At 36.9% G+C, this 26,090-nt stretch overlaps 1 protein-coding gene across 4 annotated transcripts in view; it reads right to left on the bottom strand.

Annotated features, from left to right (window-relative positions):
• The window catches only part of Slc9a9 (solute carrier family 9 member A9), a 691,893-nt gene that overhangs the window by 182,386 nt on the left and 483,417 nt on the right, over positions 1–26,090 (bottom strand). For all 4 annotated transcript variants that reach the window (XM_013159812.3, XM_063249139.1, XM_063249140.1 and 1 more), the window contains exon 12: positions 10,011–10,164. In XM_013159812.3, coding sequence (XP_013015266.1) covers positions 10,011–10,164 — 154 coding nt within the window. The remainder of the gene's footprint in view (positions 1–10,010; positions 10,165–26,090) is intronic.

Consider the following 26,090-nt stretch of genomic DNA (forward strand, 5'->3'; position numbering starts at 1 on the left):
TTTTCAATAGCTGTGGAGTTTGAAAATCAAAAGAAACAAATAAGAAACCTGTTGACCACCCAGGTCATTAAGGTGGCCACTGGCCTACCCTTGCCTCCATCCTATAGAGCAAAAATTGTTTCTCAAATGCCCCTAAAAGCACATTTATTTAAGGGTGCACCTAATCCACCACAAACTACAGCATCAGCTGGGTCACAGGAAGTGGCCTCATTTTTCTCATCCCATCCATGGTTTCTACAACCTGTGAATGAAAACCCATCAAACCACAAGCACAGAAAGGTGAACCCCTGTGGCCGCCTCTCTCCCTCTGCAGTCTTAGGCTCTGAGGAAAAGTTGCAGGATCTGTGTTCACGCACAGTCACCAGCCCTTACTCTACCCTTCATTCCCCTCTGTGTGGTCCTTTGGCAGTTTCTGTGACTCTAAAGGTGTAGTAAGAGCTTTCTGAGGAGCAAGATTAGTGAGCTCTCACTGATGTTAGAGGTTAGCATTCTGTTGTTGGTGTGTTCCTCCTAGGGGGTTAGATCTATTATGAAATTCGCTGAAAAAGTAAAATTATGAATGGGAAATTAGGAGGCTTTTGATTATATATCTAAAGAAAAATATTTTATTGGCAATATAACAGAAGGAAACAAATCCTTTAACACTCATGTTAACATAAAATAGTATCTATATCCCTAAATTAACATGGAGAACAAATGTAATAAAATTGCTGCATTACGGACTAAACTTCAGCCAGGCAAATGGGAAATCTGAGTTCTTAACTGACTTCTGCAGGTGTTGCTCAACAGAGAAACTGAAGTTGAACAGGCTGATGTTAATAGAAGAGGGGTTTAACATAAAAATATGCACTAGGAAAGGGTGGTGCTGTGAATTGAGCATAGAATGAGAAATAAAGACGTTAAATCAGAAAACACAAATGTATAGACATGTATGTAGAAAATACAAACATATTTTATATATATGTACTAAATTACAAAACTGAGTTATAAACTTAAATATATAGAAATATATATTGCAGTAGAAAACACACACGCATAGACCTATACAATTATATTGAAATCACCAATATCCAGGGAAACACAATGTTAAATTTTATTCTGACATAATGAAAGTGAAACTTTCTTAAAAAGAGCTTATCCTGCTTTTGCGGTGTAATGTGCCACAACATTTACAACCACTCTTTAACCCCTTAATGTAATTCATCTTGCAAGTAGTTTGCAAAAATATACTAGCGTATTCTGTTTACATGTTAATTTATAACTTACCCTAAATTATTCAATTTTTTTCCATGTCCATACAATATCTGCCTCATCATAGACAATTACAAACAATTCCTGCACTGTTTTATTTAAAGTATATTTTAATAGACAGCATGTAGTTGAGTCTGTCTTGTGTTTTCATCTAGTCTAAAAATATTTTCATTTAATTGATATATTTACATCATTTAAACTTAATGTAACTATTGATATATTTGGATTTTGATCTACCATCTTAATTTCTTTTCACTGTGCTTTTTTCCCTGCTCTGCTTTACTTACTGCCTTTTGGAAGTTATTTAAATTTCTTTGACATTAGATTTTTATGTGTCTATTGGGTCTTGTGTACATATCATTACACATTTTGAACTAGAAATTATAAATATTTAACTTTTCTCAGTTTTTGTTTACATTTATTTTTTACCACTTAAGGTGGAATATAGAAAATTTACATTCATTTAGTGTCCTATGTTCACCTCCTGTTAAAAAACGTAATACAAAGTTAAAATTTTTCTGTCAGCAATCATACATATTAAAGGGTAAGAGAAGAAACAAGTCTATTATAGTAAATAGATGCTTAACATTTCTGCTCTTTTCTTCATTTTTGTTTTTCTAATACCTTTTTAAATATCATTTCCTTACCATCTGAAGAAATTCTTTGTTGTATTTTTTTTTTTTTTTTTTTTTGTCTTTTTCGTTTTTATCAGTAACGGGGATCGAACTCATGACTGCCTGTTTGCAAGGCAGGCACTTATGCCGCTGAGCTAAATCCCCAGCCCTTGTTGTATTGTTTTAAGAGTAAATATGCTGGTATAAAAATGGATTCTCACTCTATATATTGGATAGTTTTTAATAATCAAGTTACATTATTCACTGGGGTTTTTCATTTGCCATCTTTTATTTTGAGTTTAAGGCAATCCAGTGAATGGTTTATTTTAGTTACTGCAGTTTGAGTTCTAAAGTATCTATTTATTTTGTTGTCTTTTATTTCTCTATTGATTTTTTCATTTATTTCCATTGTGCTTGAGTTTATTTCTTGAGGCACGGTCATTTTAAAGTTGGTATTTGTTCTTTCTTTCTCCATTATGGATATTAAGCATTTTCTCTTTCTTCATATGCTGACTAATCTTAGATTTATCTTACAAATTTTGAATATTATGTTGTGACTCTGGATCTAGACATGTTAAGTGTCATAGGATTATTCTACATAAATTTTGTCAGTAATTCATGGGATTAGGTCCAGGATACAAGCTCTCACCTGCCTTCTATTGTTTGTAGTTCTAATGTCAGTTCAGGTTCAAAGTTTTTATAGTGATAGCTCTATCCTACATGTGTGTTACTCATCTAGTCTACGACCTCATTAATGTTCTACCTTGTTAAGTTCTCAAAGCCTTTGGCATGTTGGTTAGGGTCAAATACAAGCATACTCAGCTTGACAGTGAGCAGCACTAAAGTTAATGACAATTTTAAAGACCACTTTCTTGAGCTCCCTTCTGACCACAATCAAATCTACATTTTATAGGTTCCCAAAGCTCTTTTTCCTGGCTCTCAGGCTAAGAAGCTAAGTTTTTAGCTTCCCTACATAACTGTGTATTCCTCATGATTTCTGCACAATATTGCATCTACTTTTCAGGCTAATGAATGAGAAGATTATGAGAGAAAAGCTTGCAATGGAAATCTCCCATAAGGTCTTAGTTTCATAGTTTGTTTGTTTGTTTGTTTGTTGTTGTTGTGATTGGTATTTTAAGTATCTGCCCAACTTTTACTGCTGTTGTCACCTGCCGGCCCATAATTGTCTAGACTTAAGATGAGAGAATGAAGAAAATACCCACAAATCTAGCGGATTTTCCTGCTTTTCTGATCTACAAATTTCTCCTTTTCTCTTCATCGTACCAGAAACAGAATTTCTCTTCCTTTCTCTTTCTTTCTCTTGCTCTCTCTGTCTCCCCTACACCTCCCCATGTAATTAAGAATTCTGTTTTTTTAATTGGCTTTGAGTGGAGGTTAAGAGATTCCAGAAAGGAAAGTAAGTGAGAAATTCACTGCTGGTTTGGTAGTATTGTGAATTATGCTTTTCTGCCCCAATCTGTCTGCTATCATACAGTCGTCACATCCATTTGATCTGGGCCATTTAGTTGTATCTGTGGAGGAGACTGAGGAGAGAGATAAAGTCTCCTCTTGACGAAAACTGGAACTCCTTCCAATACCCATTGAATAACAAGTTCCATCTCCTTAAAATATTTGCTTCAGATTTTGTACGTTATGTAAAGATATATCTATTATTTATAGTAAGACTACTATATTAGATTATTCCTTATAGTAACATGCTAGTGAATTCTCTTCTATAGAGCAGAGTGGTAATTGTTTGATGAACTTAATAAATGAATAAAACATTACTGATATTCTCAAGATCATGTAGAGAGAAGAAAAATAAGAACATGGTGAGTAGAGGAAAAGTGACAGTTGTAGCGATAAAGACTATTATCTCTGAAACTGGAATAATTCTGTACACAGAATAAATGCATATTCAAAGGTCCAGATGGCACTGGAAATGAATTTAGAAGAGACTAATTCCTAACATTTGATATAAACCTATGAGGCTGTCAACATCATGTTACTACAGATTACCACCATCTTTAATGTAGTATGTTAACTAAATTGATTTGAGCAATAAATATTTGAATTTATGAAATGTTATTGAATAACCCAAAGAAAATTTTAAAGGAGAGTAGTAGGGAATTCAAATTCTACTTCAAATGAGTAAATTAGTTTTTCATGTTTCATGAGGAAATATATTTCTCAGGTCTGAGATTGCTGCAAATGTAAATTAGTACAAAATATAAAAATCCATACAAATGGATGAAATGGTACCAAATAAATATCTGAAAAGTTCCTATGCAAAAATAATTATATAAATAAGGAAATAGAAACATCTATTAGAAAGCAACTGTTAAAATTGTTGAATAACTAATGCTTTTATGAGACTTTTTCTTTAAGGTTATCATTTTGAATAGAGAAGAGTTGTTGAAAAAATTGATGAATTTAGTTACTACACAAAATTAACTAAACCCCCAAGAGAGTGTCTTTCTATTTTCTATGTAAGCCAGTCTTTCACAAGTGCAATTAATAAGTAATACTTTATATGTGTGTACATATACCATGAGTAATCAAAGAATGGATTTTAAAAAGGCACACAGATATACTTTGGTTTTATAGCAATGCTTGTTGAGCCTTTACTATATGATTTAAATTCTTTATGCATCCAGTTTTAATCCTTATAACGTTTCAAAGATATAGCTATCATTATTATAATTCTTCCAATTTTACAGGTAAGAAAATTGAAACACAGGGAGGTTGAACTGTTGCTCACTGTTCTACAGCTAGTAAGAGACAGAGGCAGGATTGACATTCACACATTCTAACATCACAGTAGGTGTTCTTATTTACTACTTTTACATACCAACAATGAAAACTGCTAACTATGTATGGAACTTATGGTGCTACATAGAAAGGAAACCAAATAGAAGACAGATATTATACTGCATGTATGCTCCATTATAGTATGTTAAATTGGTATTTCCTCATGTTAGCAATAAATGAAGTCTGTATGTAAGCAAGTGTGTTTAACTCTGCTATCATTTAAGATTTTAAACTATTACTAAAGACAGTCCTGTCTGTCTTTGTGTACATTCCGGCCATGCCTGTTATTTTAAGACTTTATAGCCAGGAGGCATAACTGATCAAAAAAGCATTCTAAAATAGGTTTTGGTCATAAGCCAAAAGTAGGATTTAAATATTTACCTAAAATACTGATACCACAGGCATTGAAGTATATAAAATTATTTACTCTGCAATGGACATAGGCTAGTATATGCATTTTTTTTCCAAATTGTTTTAGGCAAAAAGTCAACAGCATAAAAAATGGCTTGCAATCCTAAATGGGGGAGAGATGGAGATGAGAGTGACAAATTCCTATAATTCTAAATTCGTACAATTAAGGAAGACAAATTTCTTCACTTGGTTTCTATGGTCTAGGGCTGGTTTTGTTTACCTTTAACTGTTCCAGATCAAAAAGAGAGACTGCACTGAAGAATTTCTGTGCTGCATGAACAAATCTGTCCAATCACTCATGATGGATAAAATTTCCTGTGTTTGTTTTTAACAGGCCTGTCTTGGTTATAAAAGTACATTTCTTTTTCCCCAGAGGACTTGTTAATCAAGGTAGATTGAAGGCATCCAGAATACACTCATTTATTCAGGTGACAGAAAATGCACTGGTTAGATATATGAGCCCTGGACTTAAGCTGGCTGGGCTGAAGCCTGGTTGTGCAGCCCCACAAGGATACCATATTGCCAGTCATCACAGGAGGCAGTACTATGACCATCACCCCTTTATAGATCAGAGGCGGAGACTGGGGGAGGTTCTACGCCTGGTGTTTTGCCTAGTCTTTGTTTAAATGACTCCCCAAAGCCTCATGCAGTCATGGAAGAGGCTGAGTCTAGCATTTGTGACTGATTTGTTGTTTAGCGCTGGGATTGGCAGTGTGAGTGCTACACCCACCCAGGGGAGGGTAGTCAGCATGCAATATAGGGAAGGGAAGGAGGTGTGCTTTGCCCCTTTTTGACCTTTTCGGTCTTGCTGCTTGCAGCTGCTTTGAACAGCAACCCCTTGGTCATGCCACCCTGCCTTGGAGCTGACTATGGACAAAAACCTCCAAAAAACTGTAAGCTAAATAAACCTCTCCTTCCTTTATTCTGGGTATCAGGTAGTTTGCCTCAACAATGAAAGAAAAGTAACTAAGATGCATAGTATCTATTACAGAGTACTTAGTCAATAAAAGCTGGCTAATTTTGTTAGTGTTTGGAAGCCATAATCTGGTGGCTGCAGAGGTCACTTCTTAGTGCTGTCTGGCAGGCAAGTTCTGTACTACATTTGTGTGCAAGGCTTTCCATCTGTGGTTCAGTGAGAATACACTGCTGGTCTAACATCTAGGGTTCCATTGTGTAAGGTATCCCAGGGAAGGCTTGCTTTGTGGTATGGCTCCATTCTCAGGTACTGTTCACTGAAAATTCGTTAGCTTCACGTGGTGCCCTACATTAAATTAAGGATAAATTTACTGTTTTGAAATTAATTATCTAGTGATATTTCCAGAGAGCTTGGCCTTCCTTGTCTTTGATGTTTATTTGTAAGCACTTATGATCATTTGGTTGATAGTCCTGTTTACTGACCTCTATAAGGGGCAAAGAGTGACACCTTTGATCTCTTCTGTTTCCTTCCTAACACAAAAGCAGGACCTTAGAGACTATGGGGTTGGGTTTTCTTGCTACTAATATTAATGCATTCTGCAGAAAGGAAGAGACAAGGACTCTAATTAAGAAACCACTTGCTGTATTTTATATGAAAATCTCAAATAATGCTAGGGAAGTCTTTTTCTTTAGAATTTTTAAAAAAATCTAATTTTTTCATATGCTGCATTACACATATATTTTATTACTTTTTAAAGAAAATTAAGCTGCTTCAAAACAAGAAATTTGAATGCTTAGGACTAGATTTAATCAACAGAGAATTTGTTTCACATATTAAGATCATTATGAATTTCTGTAAGCATAGGATCACTGCTGTCTTAAAATCATTTCTACCAAACTGCAATTCATTTTAATTCCACCAATTTTTGCTTTGTACAAAAGATTTGATTTGCATCACACTGTGGTAGCTTGCAGCTGAATGGAAAATTTTACAGAAATAAGAAAGAACTCAAGTACATGCCTAATAAATTAAGAGAAAAATGTAGAATCAAGAAAGGATGGCCATGTGAAGTGTACAAAAATATCATTCCAGAGGAAATAATTGGGTTTATTTGATTCTCTTTGAGTTTCCCTATTTGTGTTATTTTATTAAAATTGCAGTTTACATACATTCTGATAGTTTATGGAAAGAGTCATGAAAGTTGGTTAATGAAAGCTTGCTCTGTAAACAAGCCAAGTCTTTCTAAATATAGTCTAAATGCCAAGCAGCTATGAGTTTGATGGCTATAATGGAATTAAAAGTGTTTCTGATAATATTATAAACCAGGACAGGGAAGTGGAGCATATGGTGGCATCATTATAGCACAGCTGAGCTAAATTCAGGTCATGTATGTGTGTGTTTGTGTGTGCGCGTGTGTGTTTGCGTATCTACTAACTTATGGTTCTGTCTTTAATGTTTACTCTATTGTATTCTATTTACATCTTACTGGTCCATGCATAGTGACTCTTTCTTCACTCTACCTCCCCCTAGTTTATGTACTATGGCACAGGTGCACCTAGCTGTGGGAAACCCTGGCCAAATCTGGCAGTATTTAATACCAACTCCATCTATAGAGGATTGGAAGGGTAAACCGGCAGTTCTAAAATATGGTCTTGATACCAGCAACATCAGCATTTTTCAAAATGCAGTAGAAATGCAAATTCTCAGGCTTCCACTTCCAGTTCACTGGATCAGAACCTTGGGCAGCTGTCCAGCAGTCTGAGTGTTAAGCACCCCTCCAGGTGTCTCGGATGCTTACTCAGATTTGAGAGCCATTAGTTTCGTTCTCACTGCCCTTTATTCTGCCTGCCCGCCTTGACTTTCTGGTGTCTCCATATCTTTGAACTTTAGTTTTCTCACTTTGATTTCCTCCTTGCTGGGTCTCTGGTCTCTCTAACTAGCTTTTTGCTGATTTCAGACTTACATTCTAGTTGTCAGCTGAGATTATCATTTTGCCCTCAGACTGAAGCCTTGTGAGTTCTTTTCTTTAAATAGGCACAGGCCTGCCCATGCACCTCTCCTTTCTTGGGTGGTGGCCAAGTTTCACACAGAATCAGATGAACCATTTGGAGGCAATTCCCATGGAGCAGCCCTATGACCTGGTAACTCCATGCTGTGCCTCGAGGCAGACTAAGATCGCTTGGGCTAAATCTGATCCTCCACACACCTCTCCTTGGACACTGTGATCAACATCATTATTCTTTATAGTTAGACTCTGTTGTATAACATGGATAACTGTCCTAAACTGTCTAAAGTAGCGTTAGTATACATCCCTCTCATTGCTTAATCAGATATCAAGAACTGACATAAAGTATGACACTTGTTGAAAGCTAACTGCTGTTTTTAAAAAATATAGAAGAGACAGGTAAACCCTTGAGGATAAAACATGTTACTGATTTGCGGACAACTTCGGGTAAAGAAAGGAATAGTAAAGAACAAATTATATTATTTTAAGAAAATCCTGACATTTGTACCATATGTTCTAAATATTCTAATTTTTCCAAGAGGGTATTCGATACTTTTATAGACGGCAACATCCTCTAACCTTTGTTTTCCAGGCACTCATTTTCCCATGCATGGATCCAACCTACTGAATTTTATTTTCCAGAAACCTGAATACAGCACTATATTTCTAACAATTTACAGGAGATCTGTTGCTGAAGAGTTTAATGCACTGTGTGTACTCAGCCATAGAAGCCTACAGGTAACCCACTGTGAAAGAAATTGCAGGCCACCTTTATATGGGTAGAAAATAATTCAACAAGCATTTGAAAACACTCTCTGTTCACCTTTAGTCAAAGTGCTTTTATGTGTTTAGCAATATTCACAGTACTCTGAGAAGTCTTTTTTCCCTTGAATTTGGTTTAATGCATAGCCACTTGGCCTACTTTAAGCGTAAGCTTTCTTATATTAAATGTGGGAGTCCTACTTGCTTTTTCTTTTTATCAAATGGATAGAAAATTATTTGTAAATTCTTAACAAAAACATTTATGGTTGTGACTGGTGCATTTAGCTTTTTGTGAATGATTTATTTAGTCTTGTTATATGCCAGGCCCTATACTAAGTGCTGGGATAACAGTCAATCTGTAAGAATCTTCTGGAAAGTCCTTAGCACTTAGGTAGATCTTCTCATGGCAGATGAGGTAGCTATGGTTTGTCTTCAACAGGGCAGGAACTAAAGAAGGTCTCCCTGATCATTAAGATGCATAGGTTTGAAAAATAAATGTGATTTGTCTAAATCATTGTTACTTCCTGGGAAACAAAAATGAGAATCCACCTCACAGAAACATTTAAATAAAGATAAAAACACTCTGTAATAGATTTTTCCAATTGGCACCAGCTGTCCATTTTTATCTCATCGTCTGCTACCTTTATACCTCACTTTTACAGCAGTCAGCCTCTAGGCATTGCTTACTAGAGGGTCCCTGACTGAAATCTTGATCTCCTTTTCCTGTGAGAAAATACCCAGCTTGCGTCCATACCATCCCTTTGGCTAAACATAATTCCATTGTGAAATATGTTTATACTTTCCCCAAGTTTCTATATCTATCTTAGATACTCCAAAAAATTAAAAACAAAGCAAATTCATTTTCTTCTTGGTATTACTATTTTTTTCTGTAGCAATCTTACTGGATTGTAAGCGTCTTGAGGACAAGACATGTCTTATTTTTGTTACTCTATAGCACTTCACACTGTACTCCAATATTGTTGAATAGAGAATTAATAGATGAATAAACCTGTTCCTAAGGAGAGATTGTAAACAGATAACATTCTAGGATTTCTAGGACTCTTGGAAAAGGCAGTATAGTTGGTGTTTTCATATCATTTCACTTTATGAGTGAAAGCCAACTTAACTGCAGAGTCAGGGTACTTTCCATGGTACTCTTGACCAAGTCAGCCGTACTAGAAATCGAACAGTGCACCGTACCTCATATTAATTTCCATTTTTGCTAAACAGTGCAACTCACCTGATCTGAAGCCAAGTGAGCATAGGGGTGGTCCCTCCTCCAAACACCCAGACCGTAAAGAACACGAGGAGCAGTGTGGTGGTAAACATCATCTGTTTGGGTTGAGATTCTGTGTTCCGAATGGCTAAGGCAAATGCGATTGCTCCCCTCAAACCTTGCAAGAAAACCAGAAAACAAAAGGAAATGTTTTACATACAAATTTTTTTCAATATATTTAACTGTACAATTTACTAACACAATTACCTTTTAATTAAACTTTTTGTTTGGAGATAATTATAGATTCACACAGAGTTGTAAGAAACAAAAAAGAAGGGGCTGGGGGTTTAGCTCAGCGGCATAAGCGCCTGTCTTGAAAGCAGGCAGTCGTCAGTTCGATCCCCGGTACCGATAAAAAAGAAAAAGACAAAAAAAAAAAAAAAAAAAAAAAAAAGAGAGAGAGAGAGAGAGATACTACGTACCCTTCCCTCAGTTCTCCCAACTATTCCATCTTGTAGAGCTGTAACACAACCTCAACCATACATTCTAAATACAAGAGCATTTCCATCACCTAAGGACCCCTCCAAAAACTATCCTCTTAATATCATATACACTTTCCTCCCAGGCACACCGTCCTTCACTCGGGCAACCAGCAATCTCTTTCCATTTCTATGATTTTTACATTTTGAGGTTGCTATGTAAATCAAATCCTACTGTATGGAACCATTTTTGTGTGGTGCTGGGAATCGAACACAGGGGCTTCTGCGTGCAAGGCAAGAGCTCTACCACTGAGCTACACCCTCCAGCTCATGAATGGAGCTTTTTGGAATTGTCTCTTTTTCTTCTTTCATGGGATGGATGTTCTAGTTTGTTTTACCACCTGTTGAAGGACATCTGGACCATTTCCAGCTTCTGACTACTTCAAATGAGACTGCTAAAATTTGCATACAGGTTTTGTGCAAATGTAAGTTTATATTTCTCTTAACTAAATGCCCAGAAGTATAGTTACTGAGTAGTATGGTATTAGCATACATAGTTAAAAAAATTATCAAACTTTTTCTAGAGTGGCCATACCATTTTATATTCCCACAAGCAATATAAAAATCATCCAGTTTCTTTGAATCCTTGCCAGATTTGGTGTTAGTATTTTTTAGTTTTATCATTCTAATAGAGAGATGTCAATAATTTATTGTGGTTTTAATTTTTACTTTCTAATGGCTAGAGGTATCGAGTATTTTTAATATGTTAACTTATTACCTGTATATTCTCTTTGGTGAAATGGATCTTCACATCTTTATCTCATTTACAAATTAGATTGTTGGATTTTTCTATTGCTGTTTTGAGAGTTCTTTATTATAGAGATTATGCTTTTGTTGGGTACATGGCTTGCAAATATTTTCTTCCTCTCTAGCTGTTCTTCTTATCCTTTTAAGATTCAAAGATTTTCTAAAACTTTTATAATTTTACATTTAAATCCACATTCTTTTGAGCTAACTTTTGGTATAAAGTGAGAGGTTTAAGGTGAGGTTTTTATTTTATTTTATTGCCTGTGGATGTCTACCAGTTCCATTAAATTGTTTCCGGACCTCTGTTAGAAATCTGTTGCATTTGTGTGGATCTGTTTCTGAATACTCCATTTGGTCCATTGATCTATGTTCCCATTCTTATTCTAATAGCACATTCTCTCAATTATTATAGCTACATAGTAAGCTTCAGTATTGGGTAGAGTGATTCTACCTTGCTTTTTTGCTTTTATTATAGTTAATACATTGTGTCAACTTGAAAAGTTTACAAGTTTAACTAACAGACTCAGCAGGAAACCAGAATTTTTACTCTGTAAACATCCTCATTCTGTGCAAGAAGAGGCACAGAGACTTTGTGAGAGCTACATGTGCTTGGGGGTCAGGGGATGGCCTGCATAGAATATAGGGGAAGAAAAGAGGCTTGTTCTCCTTTTCTGCTCCTGTTGCTTTTGCTGGCTGCTGCTTTGAAGTGTTGCTCCTTAAGCCATGCCACCCTTCTGGACTGAGATCTCCAAAAACTGAGCTAAATAAACTATTCCTTCCTTCATTTTGGATATTGGGTATTTTGACCTAGCAATGAGAGAAAAGTAACCAAGCCCATTTGCAAAACTGTAGCTATTCTATTTGTTTTTCTTTTACATAAAACTTTAGAATAATATTGTATATATCTATAAAACATCTTTATGGGAAGAATCAGACATGTCAGAAAAGAAGGAAAAGTAAGCTCAGGGACCATTGGGAATTATTATTTAATTAAATAGCATTTAAAAATTATGCCAGATGGCTGACATACATGTATAATCTTTGTGATCATAAACTAGCCTATTAAAACCTGTTTTTTCCTTGTTTTACCTTTTCCTCCTTAGTAAAAAATATGCTAATTGGGTTTTTATGAACACATATTAAATGCATTTGTAAGTAGTAGTAAAGATTAAATGCTGGGTATTTAAAATGTGATGATATTAATAAAAATAGAAATGTGAACTTCAAAAAGAATAAATAAAATTACAGGTAGGAAAGAAAGGAGGTAAAGTGGAAGGCTTCTCTTGAGTAACGCAAAATGCACAAGACATTTATTGTCTTTATATTGTGTAACAGGACAAATAAAGGTTTATAGTGACAGCAAGTATAAGTCAAAGAGGTAATTATTTACTTTTATAGGAAGTCTTAGAAAAGGTACATAAAATTTCAGCAATCTACTTTTTATAATGTTTCTGTTGCACAAAGTTTCCAAATTTCTAATTCTATTCATACTTTAAAAACAGTTTTAAAAATTAGGATATATAGTCAGATGACGAAGATTATAATCATCTCAGTTTTTATTCCTGTGTTCCCAACTTAAAATATAATGCTCCTTACTTATCTCCATGCTGAGAATATACAGAAGACAAGTGACATAACACAAGATCCAGAAGATTAGAGGAGAGAGATTTAATACAGTTTGCCTGAAACAAGGGAGCCTCCGAGAGAGGAACATGTACTCTGATTATAAAATACCTTCAAGGAAAAAAATGTAATAGAGGAAGGAAATTATTCTAAATCTTCCTGTAGACAAGGAAATGGCCTGAAGATAAGGAAGGTAACATTTGAAGTAGATGTTAATAAGAAAAAGTTACTGTACATCAGAAATTCTGAACACTTAAGATGGCTGTACTCAAGAACAGTGCCCCCTGCAGAGGTACTCATGCATTTGGATCCTGCAGGGGATGAGAGGGTGGGGATATTAATAACACTTCACACTGGGGACTATTTTTATAATGTTCCTTTCAGGAAGTACAAACAGTGTCATTAGGGAATGAGAACTCAAGGAAACAATCTTGGAATAGACTCCTGCATCTAAGGAGAGGATTAATAGGTCAAGGTAAAGCCCCTAGCAGAGTTTAAACTGTGCAAACCTGGAGACAGGAGATAATCTTTTCATTTTGTCTCTTCTTCAAGCTTATATTGCTAGAAATGTCCAGAAAGCAACACACCCACAAATTAGGTGATATTAGAGACACTATAGAAAGTCACCACATATTGGTTTTTCTTGCTATTGATATTCACAGTTTAAGGGTTTTTTTTTTTTTTTTTTTGAGTTTTTATGAGAAAGAAAAGATTAGAAACTAGAATACGGATTAAAATAAGTTAGATGGTGCTTACTGTAAATTCATGCTGGATATAAGGACAATGTACTAAGCTATCATTAATCTTCTTAAGTATGCTTAAAATGTATTTTTTATTAAACTAATATAATTATGCACACAAATCTAAATTGTCTACACATGAGCAACTCATGGCTTAAAAACATACTCAAAATATATCTGTTAGTCTGACTTCTAAAAATACATGCTTGCTACAAACTAAAACCTGTGTTTATAGGAGATGTGATGTAGAGATTTCTGAAATAAATGAAAAACACAGATTATGGCCTTGTGGCAAGTGATGAGACACTGTTAATGAGAGCCATCTCTAAAATGTCAAGAGGATGAGTTCTAAATGTGATGACCAACTAGGAAAACTCAGACACAAGGTGTTTTTAGAGAAGAGGTCATCTGCCCATAGCCCAGTCACATGTGGCACATAGAGCGCCTGCCGTAAGTGACATGGAGTGGCAATGCTAGAAGCATGGAAATGAGAACAGTGAGTTGCCGAGTGGACAAAGTGAAATTAATTTAGAGCTCCAGTTAAGAAGTACTGTCTACCTTCTACTCATCCTTTATGACTCCACAAGTTGCTCACTACACACTTGGAGCCTAGACAAATGTCAAATCAATGACCATTCATTGCTTCGTTTAATGCATATATATCGATTACCTGCTCTATGGAGACTTTGCGCATACTGATTCTGTCTTCTTAATACCATGGATTTAGGCTATAGAAGATTTTAGCATTGAAACAAATTACTAGGCTACCAGCAAAATACTTACAAATGAAATACCAATATTGATTTATGATTTTCTTTTTAGTAAAACATTTCCAAAGAACATGTACCTTTCTACCCAGATAAAGAAAACACAGATATGTCAAAACTTGTGTTTCATTTTGTTTTCTGAATAGTTTGACCTATTGATTTACCTTTCTTTTCCTCATTGTTTTGGCCAAGTAATCAAAATAATTCTGTACTTCTGGGAGTTGATAGACTGTACTATTTCTATTTAAATGGGTTTACTTTGTAGAGATTTTGACATATTTCTTATCCCCAGGTGGAAAGTTAGCCTCATCTTGGGGAATAAAGGAATTACCTACAACTAAATGTGGTTTCATTTAAAATTCTACCCTAAGGATTTCTTATGTTAATTATGTTGATGTTCTATTCATAACAATAGAGGACGATTGAACCAAGGAAAGCTTTCTAGCAAGGACCCCTGCTGTAAACAATGTGAAGCTTGCTGCTTAAAGAACAGAAGTGAAGCTTTTAATCAAGTGCAAATTTACAAATGGATTCTGGATGGGTGAAGGTCAGAATAAATACATATATATTCAAATCACATAAATATAAACACCTTGCCTCTTAGGGCTTCATCTGTTGGGCAAAGCAATACAGCGATGCTATAAACATTTCTTGAGCACCTGCTATATGCCAAGCTTTACCAAAGACACAGAGAGGGAGGGCAACAATGAGGACGGTGTGCTCCTTTATCCTCTTTTATCCTGGGTGCACAGTCCTGCAGAAATGACTCTTAAAAGGCAAACTGCAATCAGGCGTATTAGAAGTGCAGAGGAGGACGCTTTGGAAGTGTGGACTAGTGAAGAAGAAGGTACGCTGCCTTGCCTCATAAAGGCTATCTCAGTTACTTTTCTCATTGCGGAGACAAAATACCTGGCACCCAAAATTCAAAGAGGAAAGATTTACTTAGCTCACAATTTGAGGTGTTTGGGGCTCATAGTTGGCTGGCTCCAAGGCAGGGTGGCATGCCAGAGGGGCATCGCAGAGCGGAAACAGCTCATGGCAAGGAGCAAAGCTTAGAAGTGGTAAATAAGCAAAGCAACCAGTGACCATGGCAGCCCCTTCCTGCCCCTTATATTCTGTCCAGGCTCTGCACCCTCAGGCAGGTGGCGTTCACACCCAGGGGTGGCCCTTTTCATTATCCACACCCAGAACTGTGCCAAACCAATCAGTGGATAATTTAGTGACCACACACCCTTATCCCAGCACTGAATTCCAGTGTCACACACTTTAGATCCAGCCACTACTGAAAAGACACACCTACGGTGGCATGGATTTTGGGGGTACATCTAAACACAAGCCATGACAAAAGCTTAAAACATGACCACTGTCAACAGATGTACAGCATTTAAGGCACTGTAATCAGCGGAATGGTGCCTGGTTTTCTATACCTGAACTGCTTGTTTTCATTCAAGTCTCTCCAGTTCTTTCTCTTATTACCCTCATTCATACTTCACCTTATTCCAGCTGTTCTTCAGAGCTCAGCTGAGCCACTTCTGTCTTTCTCTGTGAATTTTCCTCTGAGGTATGAGACTGCGTTAAGCTGTTAGTATTACATTCCCAGGAAAACCCATATTTTTCCCTCAGAGCATTTACATGGAGTGCATTGTTATTGACTGGCTCTGTTTATCTGCAACACCTAGAGCCAATGATACCTGTACATCACACACATACCAGGTACTCAATAAATATTTAGCAGACAAATCAATGAATAGATGGATTTTCTCATTATTTATAAGTCTGGCTTGCATATGGAAAAGTGGTATCATGTAATGACTGAGTAGTTATTTATGCAAGTTTAGTATAATGTAATGGCTGAGTAGTTATTTACGCAAGTTTAGTGTCTCTGTCTTTATTATTCATTGAGAACCATAGAGCCATAGGTTGAGAGTGTAGAGTTCTGGAAGCTGTTCTTAGGCCTCCTTGAAGAGGCTGCATGATCATAAAAGAATTGTCTCATCTGGTTCCCTGTTACTTCATATCTAAGTGGAGGTTTTTAAGGCTGGACTTGTGGTCTATAACTAGAAGTACACACCATAATCATGTAGAACTTTATACATAGTCATTTTTGCCAGTGACCCAGCTCTAGAGATTCTGATTCTGCAGGCAGTGAATTATATGATAGCTCAGGCTCCTCTCGCCACTGTCACAGTGGTCCTAGGTCCACCATCTCACACTCTGTCCATGCCCTCCTGACTAACACTCTGGTTTTGCCCTCACAGCTTCTGTCCTCTCCTCTTTCCACCACACATCTCTTAAAAGTTTCCTCAAAACCTAGATTTATGAGGTAATAATTCAGCCCAGCAGCTTCCCACAGTCCCAAGGAACCTTTCCATCAGAAGCTTACCCCATTTTCCCATTTATTGCTTCTTTCTGTTGAGAAGCCCCACCAGCAAGGCAATATTCAGTTATCATCCTTGCTCTGTGCCATGATACTGCTGTTGGCCCCTCGCTTCCCTGATGGAATGCTGTTTTTCCTGTGGGCTCCTCTAAGTGTCACCCATCAGAACTACCTTTCATCCTCATGTCACGCCATGTAGTTTTTCCAGAATACTTTAGTCCACACACTTCTCCCTTTCTTAGAAATCCTGCACAATATATTGCTCATGCTGCTTGGCCTCTTAAATCATATTTGGCATCAAGTAGTATTTAATGTGATCTGTTCCTCTTTCCCCGACTCTTAAATCTTTTAAAAGGCTGAAATTACATCTTCCTTAAACAATTCTTACATCTTGATAGTATCCAGAACATGACTCTCAGTAAATTCTCTTAAACAACTGCAGTGGTTTTCAGACCTATAGACATAGATGATAATATTCAATCATTCATTCATTCATGAGGCTCCAGAGTTTGGTAGCAGAAAGGTTGTGCTAATATTGATTGGAGTAATTTTTATGCCCATATTTTGTACTTGAGTGACTAAAGATAACATTGTGTAATTTATCAACAATTGTTACTTTTTCATTATTTTGTTGTGAAAATTTGTTTTACCTTTTCTTCTTAATATTAACAAATAAAGTAATAAATTAAAAAAATTCTATTATACCTGATGACATAGACAATTCAATTTAAAAATAGCAAGAGGCACAATGGTAACCACTTTTGATCACCTGGTATTCTATTTTTGCATCATGTGCTATGCCCACCCTTCTGTTCTAACTGATTCTGTTTTGCTTAGTCACATTTGGTTTTATTCTCTTCAAAAAAGTAATAAGAACCATGAGAGTAATAAAACCCTACAAGTCTAATTGTTACTGTAAATGAGAGGAAAGTAAGGTGGACTAAGGGATATAACCGCAGGTATGTTTGAGTGTGTAGGATGGAAAACCATATAACTGAGCTTTTGTTGGATCATTGAACAGAACTGTCTCCAATTTCACTTTATATGATTTAATTTAGTAATATGGACAACTGTTTCTGGGAAGATAATATGTAACCTACTAACTGGTGATTTTGTACTGTATATATTTTTTTCTTGAAATACTGAATTATTTGTACCCTTTTACTGCATTTTTTATGTCCTTTTTTTCTCTCTTTAAATAAAAAAAAGTAACTAAAAAAGAAAAGAGATAGTTCTTAACTTAAAGGTACTTCCAGGTGAGACAGGTAAGATGCTGTGAAGAAAATCAGAGTAAGAGGACAGGGAGTTCGGGCCTGATGGATCTGATGTTAGGGCGACTAAGCAAATCTCTCTCACTAGATAACCTGCTAGGAGAAGCCAGGTGGGTAACCATTCCACCTTCGGGAGTAACAGGTGCACCACTGAACAGCAGGATGCCTGTTGCAGCAGCTGCAAGGTGGCTGAGGTGACTCAGCTGGAGTGCAGGGGGTAGAAAGCAGTGGGCAGTGAGACAAGGCAATGCTGGGGACACAACAGAGAGTCAGATCATGCTGCGTGTTTGAATAGCAAGGTGTTTGCATTTTAATGTGAGATGGAAAACTTTAGGGAGGCCCTATACCAGACAGTGATATAATCTGTTCAATGCTTCAAAGAGTAACTCTGGCTCTGATAGGGAAAGCAGATATTCAGGTTGAGGGGCGAGGCTGTGAGTGAAGAGAGTGGCAAGAGAGGGACCTGGGTCAGACGAGGGCGGCAGCATGGTAGGTGCTGGAAGTATGTCAAATGTTGATAATGTAACAAGCATGTACAGGCTGGCCTGCAGAGGCCTGGTGGGTAACTAAAAGCAAAGAAGCCTGGCATTTTTGCTTTCAATATTTAGTCTCCTTTATTACCTTAAAACATGGGTCAGACCCATGCTCAGCTTCATACATAAGCATGTTAATCACTTGAAAGTGTCTGTATTACAAGATTCATTAGTCCTAAATGTACCTAGGCTGTATCATCCCCCTTTAACACTGAGAACCCCAATATGAGAGTAACTAAACTAATTTCTAGGATGGGGGTGCCAAACAACTGCCCAAGTCTCATGTTAATGCTTTCTGAATTTCCTATTCTATAAGAAGACTCAAGAAACCACAACATGGGGCAAGTTGAGATCCCTGTGTCTTCTTAGGGGACCTCCTCGGAGTACTGTTACTCCTGTGGGGTAAAAGTAACATTTGCTGATGGGTCACATGAGGGGTGTGATGAGAGATCTTCAAGAATTAATGATGGTCTGATCAACTTGAAGAACTGAAGGAAACTATAGGTAGAGTGTATTTGGGTGCACAGGAGTGATTCTATTTTACACACTAGCCATGTTGAATCTGAGATGCCTATTAGTGTTCTAATGGAGAGAGCTTGAATGGGTGGCTGAGTATATGAGTCCAGAGTTTGGAGAAGAGGTCAGAATCTTCTTATTAGAGAAATTGAAAAGATGAGAGGATAGTTTGGAGTCTGAAAAAATTAGGAATATGTAGTTTGTTTTAAGCCACCTTTGTCCTTCCCTGAAGACCTCTGTTCTCACTGCCTTTCCTGCCTGCGGTACTCCTCCGGGGTCCGCTGGCTGCTAGTCATCTGAAGTCAGAAGAGCTGCTTGGCCATCTGCTCTACACACTCTGCCTTTACTTCTCTGTACATGTTTCCATGCACTTAAAATCAAGCTTGTTTACTCTTTCTTTTGTCCTGACTAGAAAGTGAACTTTAGGATTGATTTCTCGAGATCTATGAGGTGCGTTGATGGTATTTTTATTGGGATTGCATTGAATCTGTATAACAGTTTTGGGAGAATGGCCATTTTCACAATATTTATTCTTCCTATCCATGAGCAAGGGATGTCTTTCCATTTTCTGAGGTTGTCTTCAATTTCTTTTTTCAGTGTATTATAATTTTCCCTGTATAGGTCTTTCACTTCTTTCATGAGAGTAATTCCTAAATATTTCATTTTTTTGGTTGCTAGTGTGAAGGGTGTAGATTCTCTTATTTCCCTGTCAGTGATTTTGTTGTTAGTGTACAGAAATGCTATTGATTTTTGAGTATTGATTTTTGTATCCAGCTACATTACTAAAATTCATCTGGAGTGAGAAGAGACCTAGAATAGCAAAGACAGTTCTAAGCAGCAAAGGCAAGGCAGGAGGCATCACAATCCCTGACTTGAAGTTATATTATAAAGGCACCGTAGTAACATCAACACGGTACTGGAATCAAAACAGAGCTGAAGATCAGTGGAATAGAATAGAAGATACAACCACAACTACGAACACACTCAACCACCTTATTTTTGATAAAGGAGCCAAACAGGTTCAGTGGAAGAATGACAGTCTCTTTAATAAATGGTGTTGGAAAAACTGGCTCTCCATATGCCAAAAACTAAAACTAGACCCATGCCTATCACCATGTACTAAATTAAAATCTAAATGGATCAAAGATCCGAATATTAAAACAGAAACACTAAATCTATTGGAAGACAAATTGGGTAGAAACCTTGAAGACATAGGGGTAGGTAGAGAATTCATGAACAGGACTCAAACCGCACAGGAAATACTTCCCAGAATCAATAACTGGGACCACTTCTTATTAAAAAGTTTCTGCATGTCAAAAGACATCTCTAGCATAGTGAAAAGAAAACCCACAAATTGGGAAAAAATCTTAGTGAACTGTCCCTCAGAAAAAGGACTTCTGTCTAAAACACATAAAGAATTAAAAAAAATTAGACCCCCAAAATTCAAAGATCCAAACCCCAAAATGGGCATCTGAGATGAATACACCCTTCTCAGATGAAGAAATACAAATGGCAAATAAATACATGAAAAAAGGTTCATCATCATTAGTCATTAGAGAAATGCAAATTAAAACCACACTGAGATTCCATCTCACTCCTGAAAGAATGGCCAGGATCACGAAAACCACCAACAACAAATGCTGGTGAGGCTGTGGGGAAAAAGGAACTCTCCTGCACTGTTGTTGGGAGTATAGACTGGTGCAGCCATTGTGGAGGTCAGTCTGGAGATTTCTCAGAAAGCTGGAGTTGGAAGTCCCATTTGTTCCAGCTAGTCTACTTCTAGGCATATTTCCAGAAGAACTGAAAACATCATACCACAGTGATAAATGTGCACCCATGTTTACAGCAGTGCAATTTGTAATAGCCAGATCTTGGAAACAACCTAAGTGTCCATCAACTGAGGAATGGATATAAAAGTTGTGGTATTTTTATACAATTGAGTACTACTCAGCTATAAAGAAGGATCACATTGAGATATTTATAAATAAATGGATGCAGCTTGAGATCATACTCATAAATGAAATAAATCAAACTCACATGTATGAATACCAAATAGTTCCCCTAGTGTAAGAAATGATATAAATACATAAAAGTATGTGATAATCATGATTCCCCATTATATTGCTTTGATGCCTTATAAAGTTTTCATTCATTAATTGGAATGGTTTTATTCTGGGCCTTTTGATATTATTGTCTGTGATATATAAACAGCTATTTTGAAGAAAACAAGACATAATAGCTGGTGCTGATTTAATATCATCTTGTTTTGAAGTCCCATCAAACTGTTGTTCTGTCTCCATTGTTTTTATCATGTTGTATCTTATTGGATTTTATTATATGTGATAGTATAAACAAAATTTTTTATAGGCAAAGAGATAATATAAAAACCATCATTTGTTTTCTGTTAGCTGGTTCTAAATACCTTGTAATACTTTCATCCTCTTGAATGGTTTCACACTGTCTTGATATGTTTGATGCTATAGTGTACGAAGTTATACTCAAATATTTCAAGGAAAGAGACACCTTGGTAACTACTATTAAGTCGGATTATCTTGTGGTGAGACACTATGTTGCTTAAATTGTTCTGTTCAGACTTGTATTGTTGTTATGTCCTCTTTTATCTCAATCTCCCCCCTTTTAAAAACTTATTTATTTATTATTATTATTTTTAATTAAGGGAAAAAGTTTTAAAAAATTAGCAGGATATATTATAGTAACTTTGATTTCCTATTAACTCGATTTGAAGCCCTGTATTGCTCTCACCATCTTGTTTTGACTAATTTTACTCTATTCTGTTCTGTTTGATAATATCAATTTTGAGGGTATAGGCAACTACTTTGAAGGCAATAAGATTCATTATGATGCCCATTCTAGTTTGACTATTATCTTTTTTTGAAGTTCAGTAATGTATCCAGTGTTTACGTTTTATTGGTTTTGTTCTGTACTGTTTTGTTCAGTTTTATTATACCTGATGATATAGGCAATTCTTTTTAAGGTAGCAAGTGGCATTATGGTAACCATTGTTGATTACCTCATATTTTGTTTTTACATCATGTACTATGTCCACCCTTTGTTTTGACTGACTGCTTTGTTTTGTCACATTTTGTTTTATTGTCTTCCAAAAAAAAAAGTAATAAGAACTGTGGGAGTAATAAAACCCAAAATGTGTAAATGTTATTGTAAAAAAGAGAGGAAAAGAAAGTGCTCTAAAGGATACAACTGCAAGTGTGTTTAGGTGTGTTAAGATAGATGACCATATTACTAAGTTTTTGTTGGATCATTGAACACTACTGTTAGCAGTCTCACTGTTTGAATGTCCACTTTGTATGCTTAATTTTGTAACTTGATCAACTATTTCTAAGATGACAATATGTAATCTATTAACTAGTGATTTCCTACTGTTTATTTTTTTTGAAATTCTGTATTACTTGTACCCTTTTACTGTTTTTTTTTTCTTTAAATGAAAAAAAGAAAAAGAAAGTGAACTTGATGGGAACAAACCCTCACCCCCTTTTGTCACATTTGCTGTGGCATTCCATGTGTTAGAATGGTGTCTCTTACAGGATGTGTGTCCCTTAAGCTTATGCTGTGAGAAACTCAAGAGTGAATAGATGAAGGAAAGGTCACTTTTGCATTTGAAAGTACAACTGGAGCCCAAAAGGAAATAAGCAGGAGATGGACAGGAATGAAGAAATGTCCTTGAGGGACTGATTTTTCATTTAAAAGAAATGTCTCTATATGAATTATTTTGCTGCCTACCTTTCAATTTTGAATACAACCCACTGCAATGCCCCCTTTTTCCTTTCACTTCCACTTCTCCGAGGGAGTTGATTTCAAAGATTTAACACGTTCTTATTATTAGTCTGGTAAATCAAAGCCTGGTATGGATCTAAAATTGAATTATGTGTTGGTTTTACACTTGCTAAAGTTTCATGACCTTGCAAAGGGTAACTACTTTTAGCAAAAATGTCAGTCTGGTTTCAAAATACATTTTCTAGAATGCTGCAACCTTGCTACATGGTTCCATTCTCAGTTCAACATCATTTTATCACATGGAAGTGAAGCCAGCAGATTGTGTTCGATGGAAAAGCCTCTACTTTCAAAAATAAATTGCGTTTTTCTGGAAATGAAGTCTGCGTTCGACAAGCGGAACATTCTTCATGTCTCTTCCTGAACTGGAATCCTTTAAACTTTGGGCTACTGAGAAGGAATGTAACACAACTCCAGTGTATTTTTATAGAAAATGAAGTTTGTTTTTGGAGCCCCTGGGCAGCCAGGAAGGGTAATTGTAAATAGGATTGGCTTTGTCACAGCTCTGGAGTCAACATGCAGAGAAGTGTCTGGCTTTGGAAGTTTATTTCTATGTACATAAGATAGATGTGGTAGTAAATTGTGGAATAATCTTTAGTACTCGCTGAATCTTTGAGAGTTTCAAGAGAAATCAAACTAACCAAAGTCAACATTCTATGAGCAGTGTCCAATTTAGGGCCAAGTTGTGTTCCACAGTTTAACTTAAAAGTTTCCTGCTTAGGACTGCAATTCTCAGCGGAGGCAGTTTGCCTCTCTGGGAATATTTGACACAGTCTGGAAACATTCGCAGTTTTCCACAAAGCAGCAGGTGTGAGGGTGCTACTCTAAGCAGAGGCCAAGGATTCTGCGCCCACAGAAAGAATTAATCATTGCTGGAGTTCAGAAACTTTAGTTTAGACACAGGATTACTTTTTCCCACAGGAGCAATGTTATAAATGATAGCAGGATTTTTATTACCGAGGGATATTTTTGGTAAAGATGGCTATCTGTCCTTATATGGTGTATACACTGTTTTTTCCACCATGTCTTGTGGTGAGATGTCATATGGCTAGCTCTCATCAATGAAATGAGAACAGAACTGATACGTGCCACTTCTGGGCCAAGGCTGTTTCCCCTCCCATAGCTGGACAGAAATAATGAAGTGGTTCTCAAACCTAACTGCATAAGAATCACTTGCAGGACTTGTTCAGCCTAGATTGCTGGGTTGCACTTCTAAGTATGTGCTTCAGTAGATGGGGGATAGGGTAGAGGATGTGCATTTCTGATGTGCTGCTGGTGCAGCAGGGCTACACTTCTAGAACACCTGAGTTATGAAGTTACAAAGTCAGAAAACGGAAGAAGCCTGGTTAAATTCAAATCAAAGGGTACTCACCCCCCCCCCCCATATTATTATCAACCCTGGTCTGTGACATGAGCCAGAAAGGAATGACTACAGTGACTGAACCATTGGAAGTTGTGAGTCTGTTTCTCAGCAGCTTAAGCTATCCTAGGGCTCTCCCAAGGGTTCTGTAAGGGGAGGCTCTGATACACCTGAACTATATTTCTTTGTAGAATCACAGAATATTTTCTAACAGTTAAGAAAATGGGGAAGACAGAGCACCGGCCAAAGTTACATAGTGAATAGTACCGCTAACGGTTAAACTTGCATTTTATTCTTCCTGTTATTCAATGTTACTTATGGACAAGCTCAATAATCAGGATTATAGCATGAATTTGAGTTTTAAGGAAAGAGAAGGAGAAAATATCTTGCCTCTTCCATGGGGTGGGGAGATAAATCCCAAGTATTTTTGAAACAAGTAATTTTGAAACAGTCATTTTACCTCGTCTGCTCCCCAACATTTTTTGTGCCTTTGCTTCCCTGTACTGATTATTGTTCTGCTCTTCTCTACATTACTATGGACATTGGAGACCTTCGTTTTGCCTCAGCCCCTCTCTCCCAAATAATCTGGTTTTATTCATTAATCAAAACATTTCTGTAGGCAGCCAGAATGGGCTTCTTTTTAGGAAGAAAACAAAGGGAAGAGTACCTGTTGATGAAGGAGGTACACAGTCCTGGCTAAGAGGGTGCATCTAACAATACTAAGTCTTATGCTTTGCTGTCTACTTGTGGAATTTAAAACAGTGTCAAGATATTTCATGCACTGTGGGAAGGTGGGTGCTGAGGGTGATCGAAGTTCCTGCAAAGGGAAGGATAGACTAGGATTCACAGGAAGAGAGGTGCCTTTATGTCTTCTTCCTTTATCAGGGAGCCCCAAGTCCCCGAGTCCTCTAAGATTGTGGTGCTTTTAATTTCCAGGCAGCCTCGGTGGGAGGGAAGGGGTAAGGTCAGAGGTCATGCTGTGCTCACAGAGGGTTGGCTGTGTGCAAAGGATGCTGTTGACTGTTGTTTGAACCTCCTCAGTATATCACAGCTAATGCTAAAACTCCTGAATTACTAAATGGCCCTGTGGAAATGTAGCACACAGCATTTTAAAGGCAGCTGCATTCAGCTCATTTGCAAATGTGACTTAGTTGAGTCAATTTTATTGACTTCTTTGAACTCTATCTATAGAACTTGAGGGCAGAATTAGAGGGATTTATGTCTGACACAGGTAGATTAATTTTTTGAAACTGGTTTTCTGGTGTAGATAGTTTCTGAGGGTTTGTCTGTCCCAAGCAATTAGCAAGCAAATTCAGGCAGAAAATGGGGAAAAATTATGTAGTCCATTTATTTGCCTCAATAGATGGCTCTACTATCTCAATATACATACATCCTAGTCACCTCTAAGACCCTGCCACTTTTCACATGCAATAAGTGTCAAAGTTGATCATGAGGTTTTACATGTGCCAACTTATTGTAGAGGGATATATTTATTCTCCCAAAATCTGATACTTGGTGTCAAGTTTTTGTTCTTGTGCGAATGCCAGGAGTAAGTCACTGCTGAGACAGAAAGCAGAACCTCAAAAGCGGTCCTGATGTGGGGAGGCAAGTGAGCAGGAACCACAGCTGGGTAACAGTCAACTCTTCTTTGGAATGAAGACCTCAGTTTCTGTTAGGATGTTTTCCTGAAAGCAGCTGTGATATACACGAGTCCTGTCTCTGTGAAAGCACTATTGGCTGTCTCTTGTCATCTGTGGTGATTAATGAAAGTAAAAGAAACTCCCATTCTGGGTGTCACTGAGGTGGCAGTTTCCTTCCTGG

The sequence above is a fragment of the Cavia porcellus genome, unplaced genomic scaffold, assembly GCF_034190915.1.
Source record: "Cavia porcellus strain 051 isolate PalLab524CR breed Dunkin Hartley unplaced genomic scaffold, mCavPor4.1 scaffold_5, whole genome shotgun sequence".
Classification (NCBI taxonomy): Eukaryota; Metazoa; Chordata; class Mammalia; order Rodentia; family Caviidae; genus Cavia; species Cavia porcellus.